Source organism: Scatophagus argus, chromosome 1 (assembly GCF_020382885.2).
Source record: "Scatophagus argus isolate fScaArg1 chromosome 1, fScaArg1.pri, whole genome shotgun sequence".
In the NCBI taxonomy this organism is placed as follows: Eukaryota; Metazoa; Chordata; class Actinopteri; family Scatophagidae; genus Scatophagus; species Scatophagus argus.
Window position 1 is genome coordinate 23,446,924 of NC_058493.1, and position 18,995 is coordinate 23,465,918.

At 41.6% G+C, this 18,995-nt stretch overlaps 1 protein-coding gene across 3 annotated transcripts in view; it reads left to right on the forward strand.

Annotated features, from left to right (window-relative positions):
• uacab (uveal autoantigen with coiled-coil domains and ankyrin repeats b) overlaps nt 1-18,995 on the forward strand; it is a 40,392-nt gene that overhangs the window by 3,229 nt on the left and 18,168 nt on the right. For 2 of the 3 annotated variants that reach the window (XM_046393063.1, XM_046393081.1), the window contains exons 2-3: nt 16,119-16,204; nt 16,917-17,047. In XM_046393063.1, coding sequence (XP_046249019.1) covers nt 16,119-16,204; nt 16,917-17,047 — 217 coding nt within the window. The remainder of the gene's footprint in view (nt 1-16,118; nt 16,205-16,916; nt 17,048-18,995) is intronic. The other variant, XM_046393072.1, reaches the window with a different exon arrangement.

An 18,995-nucleotide genomic window follows, 5' to 3' on the forward strand; every position in this document is an offset into this window, starting at 1 on the left:
GACAAATGGAAAAGAAAACAAAAGAAATTGTCTAGATAAGAATACCCACTGCAAGATTAAGATCAAATATCTGAATCTGGTTGGACTAACATTCTCCAAATATCTAAACTGGCTACAACCCACATTTCCAAAGTTAATATGTTGAAAAAAATGTTCCAGCTTCTGCAAAAACTGTTTTTCAGATTCTTATCTGCAGAGACAGGAGAGCTTGGCGAGTAAGAGAAGAGAAACTGGAAATCCTGGTTAGTTTTCAAATTAGTCTGTGCTGCTGTCCCGCAGTCACGGCTTGTTGTCACAGTAAACATCTGATATGAGCAAAGATCTGATCTGTCATCCGAGGAGCTCCACTGTGTTTTGTCTGTATGGCCGGCATGCACTAAAATCACTCTATTGGACATCCAAGCTGCTTCATGCTCAGTGAGAGAAATGCTCTACCCGCCAGTCATCTGCTCTGCAGCTTGCATGGGGTGACGCTGATCTGAAGCCGATTTATCCATGTCCTTGCCAGACAACAATGAGAAGCAAAAGTGGTTTGGCCATGCGAGGTTTGCGTTATGTCTTTTCAGAATAGTTTTCTGGTTCTCATGGTCAAAACTCTTAAGAGCTTTTGTTATATTTTGCTCACTTGAACACAAACTGGCGTCTTTCTTTCGAAAATGGTCAACACTGACTCCCCGTGCGGTACTGATTTCTGTCTGTTCTCTGGGTTTATTTTTAATGCCACATGATATTAAATAACACCGAGGTTAGGTTATCGGCCAAGGTGTTGCTCTGCATACCGATGAGTATCGACGAGTCTTTTCAGAGGATTTCTTTGCAGTGCATTCTAGTGACCTCTGTTTGATAAGAAAGAGACAAAATTTACTCTGGCTGCATATAAAGGGCTACAATTAAACTGAAAATGCCATTCAGTAATGTAGTTAATATTGCACATATTCTAAAGCGATTATGCTTGCCAAGTGTTGAGCATAATCACATTAACTTTGTAATGAATTAATGGTGTTTCCATGGTTCCAGCCTACTCATATTTCTGCCTAGACTACCTTATAATTGTATTATTAGTTTGCATGTAATATGGCTATTGTGGGAAAGTAATTAGAAATTTTAGTTTTGCTGTTCCACTTCCATTCTCACTGGCACATCAGATAGACTGACTCTGATTGGTTCTGGCATCCGTGACACTGATGGGAGTGTGTCGCATCTAATGCTGTGACGACAACCACACGACTGCCGTCACATAACGTCTACAGCAGTGTTGAGCTCATTTGTCACTGCCGCAGCTTTTTGTTTGGTTAAGCACATGTTATCCCACCGCACAATGTGTTTGAGACCAGATCTGCCACACTTATGCTCAGTGAGGAACACAGCCACTCATTGGTCGACAGACTCAACTCATGGGTTTGACAGTGGGCGGCTAAGAACCATGGTGACAACAGCAGTAACTGTTCTCAACACAGAAAAAATGGTTTAATCACAGAACAACACACCATGCTGGAAAAACTGCAGTGATTATGAATGGTTTTGTGTTTCTTTTTTTATTTTGCACATGGATAAGGACCCATGTGCATCCGCCCACTCAAGCTCCCTGGACATGTGATCGACAGCTGGTGTCAGCAATCTGCAAAGAAACACAGCGATGCACCCACAAAGGCAGTTAAGAAGTCTGCAAGCCGACAAACAGGGATGTAGACAGTCCACGAGTTAAAAGGGCCTTTTCTAAAAATTTGTTTTGCGAATGTTTTATGAGGAAGGAAATGCGCTCCCCGTGTTTGTTAGGCCACAAGAACCCGCACAATGCGTTTGGTGAGGAATGTAAATAATTCATAGACAGGCACGTTTAAGAGTAACGTGTCTCTCTTTCCCGTGTCATGGGGATTGTATAAGTGGTTATAGAAATGAAATGAAAGCCATTCAGTGTCACACCCCGTATGAATCTCTGGCATTAGGGTTAATCATCAGAGGCACGTTGGATTGTGTGCAGCCCGCCCTGTGGTGCAAAAAATTTATGCCTGGTGACGATTGAGATCTCTGATCATCACACATCTGATTCTGAACTGTCACAGAAAGGTGTTATCGTGATTATGATTTCATGAGTTTCTTGATGAACTGCCCCAGTAATATTTCCATGTTTAGTTTGATTTCTGGCCAAAGATGCTTCTCAACATTAGCTTACCTTCTGCCTTTTATTTGGTAGAGACCGCCCGAGGGGGAGACAGCAATTATGCTTTCTTTATTACCGAGTATAATCATTTTAACTTTGCAAGAAAAGAATTGTTTCTGTGCTCTCTCATATTTCTGTCCTCACTACATTAGAATTGTATTGTGAATGTGAATGTCAACGTTGATATTGTGGGAAAATGGCTATAGAAAATGAGGAAACCTTATTTCCGTGGCTTGAGATGTTATTGCTCTGTTTCTTTTCTTCTTTTTTTTTTTCATGAAGACTTCCATGAAGTTCTGAGTCTGCATACATTTGTTCTATAATATTCTAATGTCAGGTCTTCTGTAACTACTCAGGGTAGTACTACTGAGGTTCTATTAAGGTTACAATTAGAGAGGCAAAACTATTCATCCATGAGTGTAATTGTCTATTAAATTAATGGTACCATAAACCTGCAATAGCTGATTTTATGGCTACTCAACAAGTTTTGACCAAACATCATCGCCTCACGTTGAGGCGGTGAACCTTTTACTCGCTTATTTACACATCCAGCAGTTTCAGAGCAATATTATCATTCATTTGGAGTTATGTTTGGGGCCAAAAAGTGCAACATTTGTTCTGTTTTTGCTCATGTTTTGGTTTTTACACACCCCTGAGAAGAGTATCTTGCTCCTTGGTCTGACAAATGCTCCACTACATGCTAATGGCTAGTCCCTAACTGTGTCTGTCTACTGTTAGGAGCTAAGCAGCAATGAGAATGTTATGGATGAAACTCGCTATAGAGCTCTATAAAGTAGAGTGGAGGTGTGCAGATTCAGGTCCTAATTCTCTGTGGGTTCATCACTGTGAGTGACCATTATCACTATGTAACATTGTTTTCACTTTGGATAGTTTTCGACCATAAAATGTTGGCTATAGCTGCTTTAATTTATTAACAAAGTGTATGTCAAACCTGACATTATTATAGACCAAATTACTGTGTGGTCAAGAAAATAACCAGCAGATTAGTTGATAATGAAAATGATTTGGCTATTGGCTGTAGCTGATCCATAACCATGAAACTGTTGTTTTAGTTTAAGTTTAATACCTCAAAAGTAGTTTGTTGGTTGCCTTCTCCTACCTGTAACAGTAAAGCCACGTCTATGCTGCCTTTGGTCTCATAACTTCTGTTGTCCTCCACAGTATTTTCAAATTGCTGTGTGCAGACATGGAGTGACGTTCACTCTTGTTTGTGTTCTGCAGATGTCCTCCCTGTTATTTAGACTGAAGACGGTTTCAACAGCAAACTGAGGCTGGCCATCAAAAGCAGTCCTTGGGTTTGGAAAGTTTTCATCAGTGTTGGGTTGAACACTCACCTGATATGAACCTTCTCTCAGTGTAATGAAAGGGTCACATCAGTTATAAAGTATTCATTCGGGTGCTTTGCGTCCCTCTTATAGACTGTGCTTCAGCATCGATGATATTAGAACTTTCAGCAGCATAAATGACTCACAGCCTTATTGTTGTCGGGTCATTTATTCAGTCTGTATCAGAAATGAAATGAGCATTGCTTTTGCTGCTGGTCAAAGGCTGTCAGGCCTCCCATCAGTCAGTTCAGCTCTTCAGGCTGCTTTAACATCCTCCTGTGTATTTTCAGGACTCAGTTTCTTTGGATGTAGCACTCGCCTCCATTTCTAAGGGTAGTTTGCTGTATGCCTGCATATTGTCTTGCTTCTTTTGTGTTCCTGATCACACCTTGTCTTACTCCTGTCCTCTCCCCCAGCAGGTATGCGCTTTAGGGTGAAATCTAAGGTCCTCCCGCACCCTTGAAGTCGTGTTATTTTACAAAACAGAGCAGGGCTGGGACGAGTTAGAGCTGGACTATATTGTCGGGATGTCGAAACAACTCTGATTTCAGTGTTGTTTTTAACAAAAGGAGGGCGGTGATGGGGCTGGGAGATGGGAGACAGGAGCATCTGGACTCCAAGCCTGTGGCAGTGATCACTATCTGCCGTTTTAGTTACGGCTTTGTATTTACTGATAAGATTATGAAATTGTTGAAATAGTCTGCAGATGAGCTCAACACAAATCTGTTCTTACAGTCTGATATCATGTGGTAGAGAGTTTGTTTTCAGACTTTAGAAAGGTGAGTAGCTGTTGAAAGCCATTTGAGCTTTAATCGGTATTTTGAAGTCTCTCTCTCTTCACACACACGCACACGCACAAAACAAATAAGCTATTAGCCGAGCGCTCTCATATAATCAACCCTAACAGCCACAGAGCTTCAGTCATCCCATCAGCAAAAAGTATCTGTAAAAAGACCTCAAGTTGGGAAATTAGCTACATTTGTCGCATTAACACAACAGGCTTAATACACTGTAATAACAAAGCCACAACTGTAGCGCCTACATTAGCAGCAGGCTATACATGATAGATCATTTTTAATACCTCTGGTCAGACTTCCCTAGAATCAGCGCTTGTTTGTCAGATGGGGTCTACTAATAAATATTAGTTTTAGCAATTTTTTTTCTACTTAATCAATATAGAATACAAAGCGCTATTCTAGGACACCTCGAATTGATTATAACTGACAGAATAACCCCAACTCCCACAGATTTTATGTGTGTGTGTGTGTGTATTAGTGCTGAAGCCATTGTGAAAACAAATGATTTTGTTCCCGACTCCCTGCTATCACACAAAGCTTTTAAAATGTGGGAGGCCACTGTGGCTCTTTGGAGAGTTTGGTATCGATCTGCTGCTGGGGTTTCAGCCCCAGGAGTGTCCATGGCTTGCTTCTAGTTTTTCCTGTAAATCCTGTTAGGAAAGTACAGCAGGAAGGTAAAGGATATGCAGTATGTTCCATCTGTCTGTGATGCAGAGGGAAAGCCAGTCACAGGAAAGCCTTGTTTTTGTGAGATGTTTTTAAATTGGGAATTACACTTTTAAACATGGATATTGTAACGTGTTTGTCACTTCGCCAGCGACAACTGTAGTACTGACCGTGTCTCACTTTCACATAAATAATAACATAAATAGCATTTGAACAAAATGTTTGCTGAACCCGAATCAGTATTCTCAAACTAAGATGAGAAGTTTGTTGATTTTTACAGTAGTAAACATCACTATGCTGTGGGAACTTGTAGGTTTTGCTGCATCTTAAATGCCTGAGGGATCTTTCTGAAGCCGTTGAGCAGCCTTTAAGGCTTTGACTAACTGTGTAATGTTATCAAGTCGAAACCTTCTCCAACTCAGAGACACCCAGCAGGTGTTCTTAACCCTCTGCTGGTGGGGTGAGGAGGCCTGGGATTTGAAAAATCCTCTTTTCCCCTCTCCTTCATTTTCAAAGTGTGTTTTGCTTGCTTTTCGGTTTTGAGTTGGTATACACTAAATGTTCCATTTGAGTTAATCCCAGGTCAAACTTCTCTGACAAGCGCCTGTCAGACTAAATTACTGGCCTGTTTGCTGTCATGTCAAGAAGATGTTCACGCAATACACTAACATCAAAGGCTGCTGTCACAAATGAATACAAGGGATGTCACAGCACACAATTTTGTCATTCAAGACATTTTCCCATTCATCCACAACACTGAACTGTACAAAATTGCTCTGTTGTCTGTCTCATCACACAGAAGCTAAAGATTTAATATTTGAAATGTCATTACTCAGAATAACACCCTTTTGTGAGCGATATAAACCCACTTATTTTAACTTCTGTAGAAATAAAAAGACTAAAGAGAAACTACTGGCTTGAGAAAGGTAATAAGATATATGTTTTGTTATGAACACAGCCACTATTTAAAAGCTCCCACAATAATGAACATATATACAGATTTAGTCCACTGCAGGTCCTTGTGTGGTTTGTCCAGCTGTTACTTAACTGCAGGGTACAATTGATGTAAAACGCTGTGCTGTCTCTCTGTTTTGTCTCGTTCAAATGGATTAAAAAGTGTAAAGGTAGAATATATTATGAGTGTTGAGAAAGGGCCGGTTGTGACAGTTTTTGTAAAGTGTCATGAAGTTGATCATTTTGTGTGCAGATGTTAAATTCCTTTCAGAACGTGAGCTAGCTGACATACGTTATCTAACGAACAGTCCATAAGTTCTCTGAATTTTCTGCTCGCTGGAGCGAATCCATTTCCATTGTGAAGTAAAGAAAAGAAGTGTAGTCTGACTGTATGCAAGCTTGCAAGATGCAAGAAAATGAAATGATACTTCTTACTTGATTTCTTACCTCAGTGAGTATTTTAGTGAAAGGCTTATGGTCTCAGTATCTAGTTTTAAGTCTTACTCAATACAGCATGATGTAAATTATGGTCCCATGTGCTTGAGTGAGATTTCACCCACTGACGACACCACCGCAGCACCAAATAGATGTATTGTACACGATCAGTCTGTGCTGTGCTTTATTCATGGTGTCTTTCATTCACTTGAATAGAGAGCAGTGGGCAGAAGGTTTGTGGTGGAAATGGATTTGCTGCGTGTGTGTTCCTGGAAAGGAGAACATAACTGAGCCTTTTTCCAAATGGCTTGTGCTGTATTCACTCATCAGTTTCTACTGGCCTCAGAAATGTAGTCGAAAACACAAGCAGTCCGTGCTGACTGAATTACAGGGAGCCTACAGAGCTCACGCCTTAAGTCTGGCTTAACCCTGTAATGCAGAGGTGTAAACAGAACTGTTGCAGTTCTGGTTGTTTCTTGGGTGTATTTGAAATGTTTGGCCAGATTGGGGCTCTTTGGAAAACTGTGAGGAACAGAAAAATCTTTAGGGGATATTATAATAATATAGCCAGTTCATGTCTTTCTGTGACCAAGTGAGATTTGAACTTTTTTGTGAAAAATAACTTCTTTCTGCATGGCTTTGCGGCTTTGTTCACACAGACATCGAACTTACATTCACAGTAGGAGGCCAACTCTCAGACAGGATGAGCAGAGTTTGTTTTAGGCTGGATGTCGTGTTGGCTGTAGAGTAGGTGGTAGCGTGACGGTCTGTGTTTTTAGGATTAAAGTCTGGCTCCATGGGGGCAGCCGTGAGGTCATCTCAGCAGTGTTACCCATCTGTGTTCCCATGCTGCGTCCGCATCGCTCTGCTCGGAGCAGGGAGCGCAAGTGTGCTGTCTGTGGCTTGTTTGTACGTTTGTAGTGTGAGTTTGGGGACCGTACAGTTAGTAGACTGTGTGTATAATATGAACTCTGTGTGTGTGTGTGTGTGTGTGTACGCGCTTGTGTGTTTGTTTGATTGTTGGTTGGGTCAGTGATGTAGAAGGTTTGCATGTGAGTGGAGCATGTTATTGATTGACTTTGGACAAGCTGCAGCCAACATCAGCAGACACACACACACACACACACACACACACGTGTACAGTCAAGCGTGCTGAGCAACAGAAACACAAAGATTCTGCTGATGAGGGACAAACCGCTGTGAAATGGCTCAGACTAAGCCTGATCAAGCTGTGCTCACTGTGTGTGTGTTTGTGTGTTTCTGGCTCTCCTCAGACAAGTATTTCTGCTTTATCACAGACCCTAAGCTGGTCACAATTCATGCAGTTTGATAGTTTTGCAGAAGTCACAATGACCTGTGGTGGTGAAATCGACCAGTGCTTTTGTGTTAAACACTGCGTCTCGGTCTCAGTTATCACAGTCTTTGTACAGAGGTGTTTGTGTCCTGAAGCCACCGCTGCTGCTGCTGCTGCTGCTGCTGCAAAGATGCAACTTTTGTATGCAGACCGAACACTTATTTCTCTAAGATTTTAAGTACAATTGTTTTTAGATGTTCTGCCAAAGTCTCTGAAATGACACTTCTTGGAAGTGAAGTGAACATTCAGTTCACGGTCAACAGCTCTGGTGGACATTTCCTGCAACCAGCATGCCAATTCCTGTGACATCTGTGTTGCTGTGTGATAAAACTGCACATTTTAGTGTGGCCTTTTATTGAGACCGATCCAGAGCTCACACGTGCAAAAATCACACCGTCTAATGAGTATGTATCCTGATATGCCCCTACTGTCAAGTGCATGGCTTATTTTGACAAAGCGTAAGTGCTCCCCAACCCAAATTTTAACAGATTTGTGTTTTTCTTTAATGTGCATAAGAAAAAGGTTTCAGTATTTTAATTCAACTTGTGAGTGTATGTGGAAAGTAAATCTCTTTCTCCATGGTAGCCTTGGTTCTCTTGCGTTCTCTCTCTTTTCATGAAAAGTGCAGCAGAAGAGGCTGTGATGTTCTCATTGCTGATAAGAAAGAGGGTGATGTAACAGTCGGTCTGCTGCTTTTCTGCAGAAAGCTTATTCAGAAGTCGGCAAAGAAGAGGTGGGGCGCTTGGCTGGTTGAAACACGTCAGTACCTGCTCTGTATGCACCCAATTGTTTTCCCAGATTCTCTCCAGCAACTAAAAGCCATTTTCTGCACTTTGCTGCGCGTTACTTATTTGCATTGCATGTATTTCTCAGAGTAAAATTTTGCAGATGTGTGTTGTATAACTGGTGGCGTATCGTCTGGAGGCTCTGAAATTTTTGCAATCTTTGACCAAAGTGATGTTTTCCCACATAGCTAATGAAAGTTATATTGTCGCATTGAGCAACTGTTGTTTAATACATTCCACAAGGCTATGGAAAAATATTTTTAGTATGCATGTTTTTACAAAGCCTTGTCCATCTGACCGCCCTCCCCCCCATCACATTCCTCACCCTGCCTGTGTGTGGGATGACTTGTAAGTGCTGGCCAAACAAGCATCATCTCCAGTGTTTGTGCCCAAGTACCAGCATGCCCCAAGAGTTCCTCATTTAACCAAATTCTCCTGTGGTGTTTTCCCTAATGTTGCCTCATCATTTTCTTGATGTGAGATTAAAGTAACAGCCTTGATTCTTCACAATACTCCCTTTGGCCAAATAACACTAAGATACAGCAGTATACTCTGTCTGTTTCTTCTTCTCTCTAGTCTGTATTCAGTTATTGTTTCTGATGGCGTGGAAAATGCAAATTGTGATGGTGTATTCTTTAAAACTAGTTGCCCTTTAAGAAATCACTGCCTAGTTAATTTAGTGAAATGTCTCTGCTTTAATGTCCTTAACAGTTCTTTATGATTGGATTGGAAATTATTTCTTGGCCCCACGGCTCTCTGTTTGCCTGGTGTTTTTTTTTTCTTCTATCTCCACATCATCAGACCAGCTGAAATAATTTCAGCCATACCCGCAGGAATGTACAGCCAAAGCTTGTTTTTAATTCCCCTGCTTTGCGACATTGTTATTTCAATGATGGGCTATTAAAATCAGCTAAGCTGCTGACATTTTATAGGAGAAGAGTGTTTTTAACCTCATGCAAGGGCTACATAATAATTTCAGGATTTTTTTTCTCTTAATTGACTTGAATTGTAACTGTCACAAAGACAACAGGATTGTTAATGCTTGTTTTTGGCTCCCATGTAGCTCCTGGTTTGTTTTCTGGTTGTTAGCGTTAAGCGTTGGTCGCATACAGCTAGCAGCCTGGCCACTGTTGAAGAATCTGCATTTGAACCTACATATATATATATATATATATATATATATATATATATATACACACATAGATCCTCTGTGCTGATTGATTGAAGATGTGCATGTAAAGCATCTGCAATTTCTAGAGGCTGTGTTTAGAGGTACATGCTCACTTCAGGTGTTAACTTTGCTAATGATGCTAATTCTGATCTGATGTTCACCATCTTAGACACCTTCTGTACTTTTGCAGGTATATGCTCCAATGAAAATCTTGGGCACTAGATGAAAAGTCAGTGTTTCAGCAAAGGTGTCACAATTCACCCTCTGGGCATTATGGATTTCTGTACCTGAATCATTATGATTCATTTTCTGGGTCGCATATGTAAATGTCAAGCCATCAAGTAGATGTTTAGATATCTCAGTCTGACCAACTTGGTGGACCGACCCACTTCCTGGAAGTCTGAATTACAGTTTATATGGATTCTCTGGGGCCTCATCTGCTTTAAATATCACTTACATTTCTACTACAGAGAGAGAGAGAGGAAAAGATTGCAGGCTTGCTTCATTCAAGTGGATGATTGTTAATGTTCCAAAATTGGAAGCTCATCATCCTGCCAAGAAATATGTGATTTTCATGTGCATACTGCAATTTCAATCATCTCATGAAATAATATAATTTTCTCTTAATGATTCTTACTTCAGAAATATGCATTATACTCATTAACCATATTTTAGAAAAAAGTGCTCAGTGTCCCATTTTAAAACATGTAGGTTTCTCTCTCTTTTGAGAAAAAACTATTTCTTTTTAGAAGCTTCACCCAGTTTTTCAGTCGCTTTAATGGTCTGAAAACGCATTAAGGGTCCAGTATAATCCTTCTAATCCATTTGGATTGAAGGACGTAAAGCTAACAAAACATTACCTTAAAAGAGGCTTTGTTCAGATTCAATAATGGACATCAGTTTTGTTTTTTCCCCAGATGTCCACTATCACTGGTGCCATCATCTTTCAGAAACTACATTATGACCCTCCTGTTTTTCCTGATCCTGTTGTCTTTACTGGGCAGTTGGCAGGGGCAAAGTTCACATGGTCTGGGCAACTGGAAAGCTTATCCCCTGCCTTGGCGGAGGGTGTCGGAAGTAGGAGAAAATAGCACGGAACAGCTTTGCCCTCTGGGTCGTAAGTCACCTCAGATGGTGTGACCCAGCAGCTGGACAGTCTAGTCTCCAGTTTTGGCTCTTTGGGCAGCACAGGTGAGGATGTCTTAAGAGGGTCACCAGGAAACTCCCAATAATCCACTTTATCACATGGGTTTTATTATGGTTTCAACAGATTCAGGCTTAATTCAAGTATCACTTGATGGATGCTGTTTGTAATTTGTCATTTTTTTGCTTGTAATTTTGTAATAAATAAAAAGTTGTTTGTTTCTGGTCTCAAAAGCAGAATTACGATTTGACTCCATTCATCAGTTATTTATTTGAGAACTTTATGGCCGTGGAGAGACCTTTTTTGTTGTTTTTGTTTTTCAGGTGCTGTAAGCTTCAAATATTTAGGTTGTATTAAAGCAGCCACAGTTACACAGTGTGTTGTCACATTGCTGAAAAATATTGTGGCCCTCGTCTGAAGCCGGCGCCGTGGTCCTCATGCCAGACCCAGCAAACCTCAGCAACTCCGTAACTGACTGTGGCCCACAGACCTTACATGTGCCACTCAAAGTTTTAAAATGCCGTAGTGTGTGATTGCACAGACACACTGTCTATCAGATTTCCAACTTATTGTTAAAGAAAAACAAGGAGGCAAGTTTAAACAAAGTGTTTCAGTTTCAGTGTCAGTTTGTTGTATCATTGCAACATTGACATCTCTCCAAAGATGAAAGTGCAACTCCTGCAAGTATTTACATAATGATCATAATTTCTGACTCAGCCTGCAGAGGGAACGGGGTACAGATCAGACCAGGGACCACGCTGACTTCTTCTACCTAATAGATGGAAAAATTTGCTTCATGCTCTCTAGACAGAGTAGTTTGACTGACATATTGACAGTGCAGAGAGAAAAGGGATTTGCCTGTGATGAGAAGATCAACACCGAACACAACCACTGGTCTCTCTGAATTGGATCCGTCATGTTTCAGTTCACCAGCAGAGGGAGTCTGTCCTCCTGCATTCAGTACACATTCAGTATTTCTGCCCAGCAAGAGTGGTCCTGTACTTAGCAGCTACCAAGATATGCGACTAGTGCCTCATGTACATACCAAAAACAGAGTGCCTCTCTCCTCTGGACACCTGGCCTGAACCGTCAGTGAGGGCTCAGCCCGATCCAAGAGGGACTTTAACTCTGAAGCATCAGCTTACCTGTGCCATAATGACAGGCTGACCACAAGCATGATGTATCTTGTCACTTTCTCACCTCTCCACATATTCTTTTACACATTTGTTCTCTTCACATATTACGTCTATCCTTCTCCAGCCTTTCTGGCTCTGCCCCTGAGAGGTTTCGCTTACACTCTGCATGCCCAGACAGTTGCACAGGTCTGTGGTAGCTGATTAGCAGGCTCAAATTGAATTTACAACAGTTTTTGTTTACATTCTCAGCTGTGATTAAAAAATGAAATTAGCACTGCAGCACTAACTTTGATCTTAAGGCTGACTGAAGACATCACATGCACAAGGGGTTGGGGATGTGGAGACTCTCTGAGTTTTACAGTTAGCTTCTGTTTATGCTTTAAATCCACAGAGATGTCAGATTTTGTGTGGGCCTGCTGGTTCAAGGCTGGTGTGTATTGGTGTATGGAGTGAACTGTGTCTATTTATCATGTACGAACATTTTCATTTTAAAAAACTATGTTATGTTCAAACCCTGACCAGCATTGTTTGTTATTTAATTCCGCTTCTTGGGTATCAGCCGTGACACACATAATTTCTAGATATTTCTGTGGCGCAGTTTCTGGTATTCGAACTTGCTCTTAAGGTTCTCATTAACGCTGATCGAGCTAGAGTTTTGCCTTTTTTACTGCCAGGGTATATTGCGCCAATAAATCAGCTTGTCACTAAGATATTCAGACAGCATGCAGTATCGAGGTCACACTGTTACCACTTTAGTACACTGTAGGAGCTTTGACAAAATTGTCGTGACTGATCAGTTAAATGGCACCCTTGTTTTGCCACCATCCTTGTGTTTTTGATTGAAAGTGGAAATAGACAATTTCCCCCATCTAATATTGCCAAGTGGTATTGTTGGCGCAAAGACACTTGATCACTTTCCTTTTTTCCTCAGAGTAGCAAATTCCAGCAACCCGGGACAGAAGCGTGTGTTTATTCATTCATTTAGTGTGTAATAGAGACATGAAAGCAGATAGAAATGGTGCCAGGCAGCGAGCCTGACTTGATCAGTCAGCCTTCATTTTCTTGGAATATTTTGTGCAAAATTGAAAAGTGAAAGCAAACACTAATGGTGTCATTCTATTGCCATTACATAGTCAACATCTGTTTCATAATGGTAGCAAAAACAACTTCTCTATTGACAATTTGAGCAAATATTTTCTTAATTCTGATCCTGCTTGCCCTTTATTAACACTGTGCCAGTGCTTGTAGAGAACTTCAGTCTCTTTGACATGGTTTTTTTGCATGAACCTGACTTTTAGCTATGCTAGCAGTGTGATACAATACAATATACTTGGCTTATGGCTCTACAACAGGCAGGCATATCCACAGTGCTGGTTCTATGAAAAAGTTATTTTCTGAAAAAGCTGAATGTGTCTTTCAGGCAGTTAGAGTGTCCTTTTTCTCTTTGTTTTTTAATATGTTTTCTTCAAAGTTTAAAGCAAAGAAGCAAAAGAAATTACTGCTGAAGAAGATCTGTGCTTACAAAAACCTATGCATGTCTAACATAAAATGTCACAGGTTAACATTTCATGGCATAATGTCTTTTCACGTATGCCTCCTTCTGCACGATCATGATCATCCCCATCATCATAATCTTATGAGACCACATCAGTGTCTGCAGTATTTGGCATTGGACACAAATATCACTTAACATATCGGCATATAGTTTTATGTTTTGGTCTTGGCACCAGTCTGTTATCAGATGACCAGTTAGATATTTTCTGCTGGTGAGTTCATCTGTGAGGACATGAGAGACCCATTAGCCTGTCCAGGGGCTGAGAGAGGCAGGAAACGGAGGTGTTGGAAAGAGCAGCCTGTTGGAGTCTGTAACAGTGATGGAAAACCTGAACTGAAGTATGACCAGACACCAAGAATATTCTGTGTGGACAGGTAGTGATCTGACCTGGCTCACACAGTGTCAGGTGATGTTTTGTCGCCGTGTTAAAATAGAAACTTTAAGTAATGTGTCTGTTTCAATTGCACACAATGAATTCAGCATTCAGAATTCAGAATTTGCTGGTTTATCATCCTGTTAGTGCCTGCATTGTGCCCAAATTAAGCCTTTTTTAAAATTCCTTTTCTTTTTATATTGCGAGGTCAGTCGGTTGGTCAGTTAGTCTGATCTGCCACTTATGTGGAGACTGAACTATCCAGGAAAAAAAAAATCAAAATAGGTTTAAATTTGGTCCAGATATAGATGGTACCCAGAGAATTTTTGGTTTTGAGTGTAATATCTTGACTATTGGATGGGTTGCCATGTAACTTTGCACACTCAGAATGAATTTTAATTGCTTGTTAATTAATGAGTCAATTGACTTTTCAAATTAATCAAAAGATCAAATCAAGTTCATTGTCACAGTCATACACAATACAATGTACAGTTCAGCTATTATGGGTAGTGGGCAGCCAGGGACCAACTCAATAATAAATAATATTATAGTAATTAATATGACTTTGTGTCAGTATCGACCAGCTCTCCTTGAAGAGTGACCGCAGTGGCAGCTCTTGCTTGTTAACAGCCCTATCATTAACTAGTACATTAACAGATTCAGAAACAAATACGCACAGCAGCAGCACACCCGTGTGAGGTATTTACGTGACTGATGTACAGTATGCTGCGTGGCTAGGTGCCATTTTGGCGCCTTTGTCTCTATGCAAGGGTGAGCAGCTTTCGTAAGTTGACACCTACTTCTTCATATGACATGTCATGTGGAGGAGGTCTTTTTACATGTTTGTGGATATCAGTGGTGCTCTGTTAACGCCAGTCTGGCAGCGGACAGTAACACGAGGCCACAAGGAGCTGATGCAGTGTGTAAATTATACAGGTTCTTGGGTTGCTGTCTCTGGGTGCCTTTTCACCTCCCTTTTTGTCCTGTAATGTTTTACCTGATAAAAGGGAACGTTGTGACTTTACAGTGTTTAGCATGTGGATAGTAGAGTAAGTGAAGAGACAGTGTAGTTTTTGGTGGGGCTGCAGTGTCAGACAGCCAATTGCAATAAAAGGCTGACATCTAACCTTGCTACTGTGCAGGTAGGATCAGAGGGCTTTGGAGCCACACCACCCTCTTTAGATGGATTGGCTAACAGCAACTCTTGGCCCAGAAGTGTCCTGTGAGGGTCAGTGCCAAGACCACTTCAAATGTCCAAACCATAATCCCCCTCTGACATTAATATTTTCAGATGGAGGGTAACAGGGGAGCATGGTGGGGGGTGGCAATGTAAGCAGGGTCTTTTTGGCTGGCCTTGTTTCATACTGGCAGTGGTGATAGACACTAAAGCCATTACTCATGGTGCAGGCATGTCCAGAATGTATTCTTAGCCCCTGTCTTCCTATCAGTCACTACAGAAAGGTTGGAGGGTCAAAAAATAAAGAGGTAACCAGTCTGCAGGGCTGTCTGCACCGTTGCTGTTTACCAGGGAGGGGGTGATATTTTAAACTTGGGAGAGCTCACATATTTACCCCACTCAGCCCGACTGACTTGCCATTTGGTGGGGTGAAGACACTGGAGACCACTCATAGAAGACAGAAGAGGCAAGGAGAGAAGGTCTTTAGTTACTACTTGATAATCAAGCAGCTTGCAGCTTTAACAGATAGATATCGGCTGCAGGAGGAAGAGGAAGACTATCAAAAGAGAAGAAGAGTGAGTTAAACAGAAGGTTTGGGATAAAGGCGGGGACAGAGGGGAAGACGTTTGGAGGAGGCGAGAGGTAGCCAGGCTGAGCTGACTTTACCCCCAGAGGAGGAGTTGCAGTTGCTGGCCAGGGCAGGTCCCAGGGCTGGCAGGGCTGGCCCTACTGCTTCTCCACCTCCTTTCCTTCCTCCTCTTCGTCCTCCTTCTCCTCCCTTTAACCATCAACCAAACTGCTGTGCAGTGATGAACTTACGGGCAGAGCCTGTGCGCAACACAAGAATGCTTAGAAAATCCTGCCAAATGAACTTCTCTGCCTTAAGTGAGGGGAAATCCAGAGGTTGAGCCTCCCATAAGAGGACCTCCACTGCAGCACAGACTGTCACCCTTTTGTGTTTTTGTCCATTTTTGTTGCACTCACTGGTTGATTGCACAGAGAGACTGAGGGGAATTTTTATACACTTTGTTTTTCTCCATTTTTGCTTTTGTAAACCGGAACAGTGGCAACCTTTTCAGTAGCACGGTGCAAGGACCAGCTCCACTCACCCAAGATGAGCCGCTGGCTGAAATGCACCTCCATGCACTTTGTAGGTATTCATTGATAGTATTTTCAGTTTGTCACCTGTCACTTTTCAGCTGTTCTCATGGTTATTATTTTCTCTGGTTTTGTCCTTTCATGTACAAATTGAATTACCTGAAAGCGGTACTTTTAATAAAGTAGTAATGCACTGAAGGAATTCTTCCTGAGGCAAATATGGTAACTGAGACATATTGTTATGACTGGTGAATCGGTTTGGTGACTCGCTCGCTTCATAATTATCATAACTACAGTATGCTGTACATGTTATCAAAGTTATGTATGAATGGGATTATTATCATTTCTTTATTTATTTTCAGTTCATTGCTGCTGTTTACACACAGATTGCTCGTGCTTGAATTGCAGCTTTTAATTTGTGCTTGTGTTTTCTGTCCATTTTTGACCTCCTGTATAAAGCACCCAATTTTGCTGCTCTTCCCAGAAGCCTTCAGAGTACTCTGTTCCCATGCTTTGTAACCATCACTCATGGGGCAATTTAGTGAAACTGCACTACAGCACATTCTTGGCACATTCTGCACTAACTGAAATCTATTATTGTCCTACCAAAAAGAAAAATAAAGAAAGAAAATTCACATTGCAAAACTGGAAATCAGATTATTGGTATCACGCTCTAATGTTGTACATATTTGGCAAAATATGTGTTTGAATATTTGTTTTGAGTAATACCGTCGTTCCTGATTTCTCACTGTCATCGTTGTCAGAACACAGACTGGAACAAGTACGATGATCGGCTGATGAAGGCTGTGGAGCGCGGCGAGGTGGACAAGGTGGCTGCTGTTCTCAGCAAGAAGGGCATCATCCCTACCAAGCTTGACGTGGAAGGACGCTCTGCGTGAGTAAACACACACACACACACACACACACACACACACACACACACACACACTTCCCTGTTCATTGTGTTGACATTCATAGTCATGTCATACACATGTGTGCATGGGTTTTTTTTTGTTTTATTTTATTGTTTTTTTTTTACTGTTACTACCTCCCATGCCCCTTTTGAACATTTGTGAACCTAAAAATGCTGAACATCACAAATTCCAAACATTGTGGTGGTCACACATGCCCGACCCTGTTTCCCAGATAAGACATAGATGCAAATTCCTTTACAGTTTATTTCTCTCTTACCCCAAAGTAGTTTTAGTTTCGATGCTAGATCTCACTGCAAAACAAAAACAAAATTTCCAGCCTTAAACCTTCACCCAACTGCCCTTCATTTGAAAGGCTCTGCGTATTATTATATGTCTGCTTTTCCATCAAGACATTTCCCTTTCTGTGTCCATCTGACTGGAGGTCAGTGTGGGAGTTGGTATAAAGAATGTTTGTGGCCACTGAAGACCTGACCACATTGGCTAGAGGCTGTTTATGTAGTCCCTACAGGAAATGACTCCCTGCAAATTCAGATCAGATCCACTGTGGTGCTTGCAACACCAACTAATACATTTAGGCTCAGCTGCAGGCTATTCTAAGGATCAGCGGACATCTTGAAAGACCATGTTGTGTATGGAAGGATTTTTGAGTGGGAACCGAGGAAGGAATGAGTGAACAGAAATCTTAGATAGGAAGGAATGGAAGGTGTAGGTCACTCTAACTGAAATATGTTCTTGTAGGAATTTTTGTTGATTGGACCCATTTCTCATCCTGATGTTAATTTTGGTCCGATTGGTGATCATAATGGCCTGACCTTGGAAAACAGGCCCTTTGTTTTCTTCCTAAATGTAACCAGATTCCAACACCAGCATTTTGGGAAACCAGACCCCGAGTTTAATCCCAGATATATGAAGAAGTCACTGGGCTGTGCTTCAGGTTTATTTTGACAAAGGCTTTGTTAAAGCACATAACTATGGAGCACCAGATCCCAGAAGCAAAGGTGTCCAGTATTTTTAGCAGTGTGTGAAATTCTCTTGTGGCACCATTGAAAGGAGCAATGATTACATACATGCATGCATGTAAATAAACAGAATTGCACACACAACCTGATAAATGTGTCTCATAATAAGGTGCTAGAATTTGGCACAACTAAATCCAGAACTGTGGTTGCCAAATTTACGGAGACAGCCTGTAGGGGTTGTTGTACACAAACACAGTCGCACTCACTGTGTAGCGTCCCCCTGCAGGGTAGACACACCTCTGCTAGTTCACTATAAAGTCAACACATCACCTTAAGTGAATGTTTATGGTAACACTTTACACTTTTTGCAACGTCTGCCCAAAACAAAGGTGAACCACAATCGCAACTCAGCAAGTCTGCTTATAGTTCAGGGGACCACACGCAGGCCAACACGTGTCCATGGCTTTCTGGCCCCTGCAAAAGCCAACAGAGGAATGCTGAATGGCGATCCCTTGTAATCATGGACCTCTGTGGGGAAACTAATTACAAACTGTTACCCCAGATATATAATTTGGTGTGGCCTGGATTAGCCTCACTGTGTTCAGCTAATGAATTCAGCTCTAACTGTTCTATCGTGGCTTCCAGCTGAGTAAACAGTGTACGTCTCTGCCATGGCACTAGATGGATCCCAGCGAGGCAAGCCCACCCATCACACCTGCTCATTCTGTGCAGTTGTGATAGCTGGCTGACGAGGGCTTAGCAGCAAAAGAAGTCCACGTGTCAGCGAGCCACTCGAGAAGAGCACTCGTTTGGCCCTGCAGCATCAAACTGGCACTTACTAAAGATACTCCTGCGTGCCCCTTGTTTGTCAGGATTAGCAGTGTCTTTCAAGCATAACAATAGCAAGCTGTGAGTTTCACAGTTGGATCTGCATGATGCTGAGCCTGAT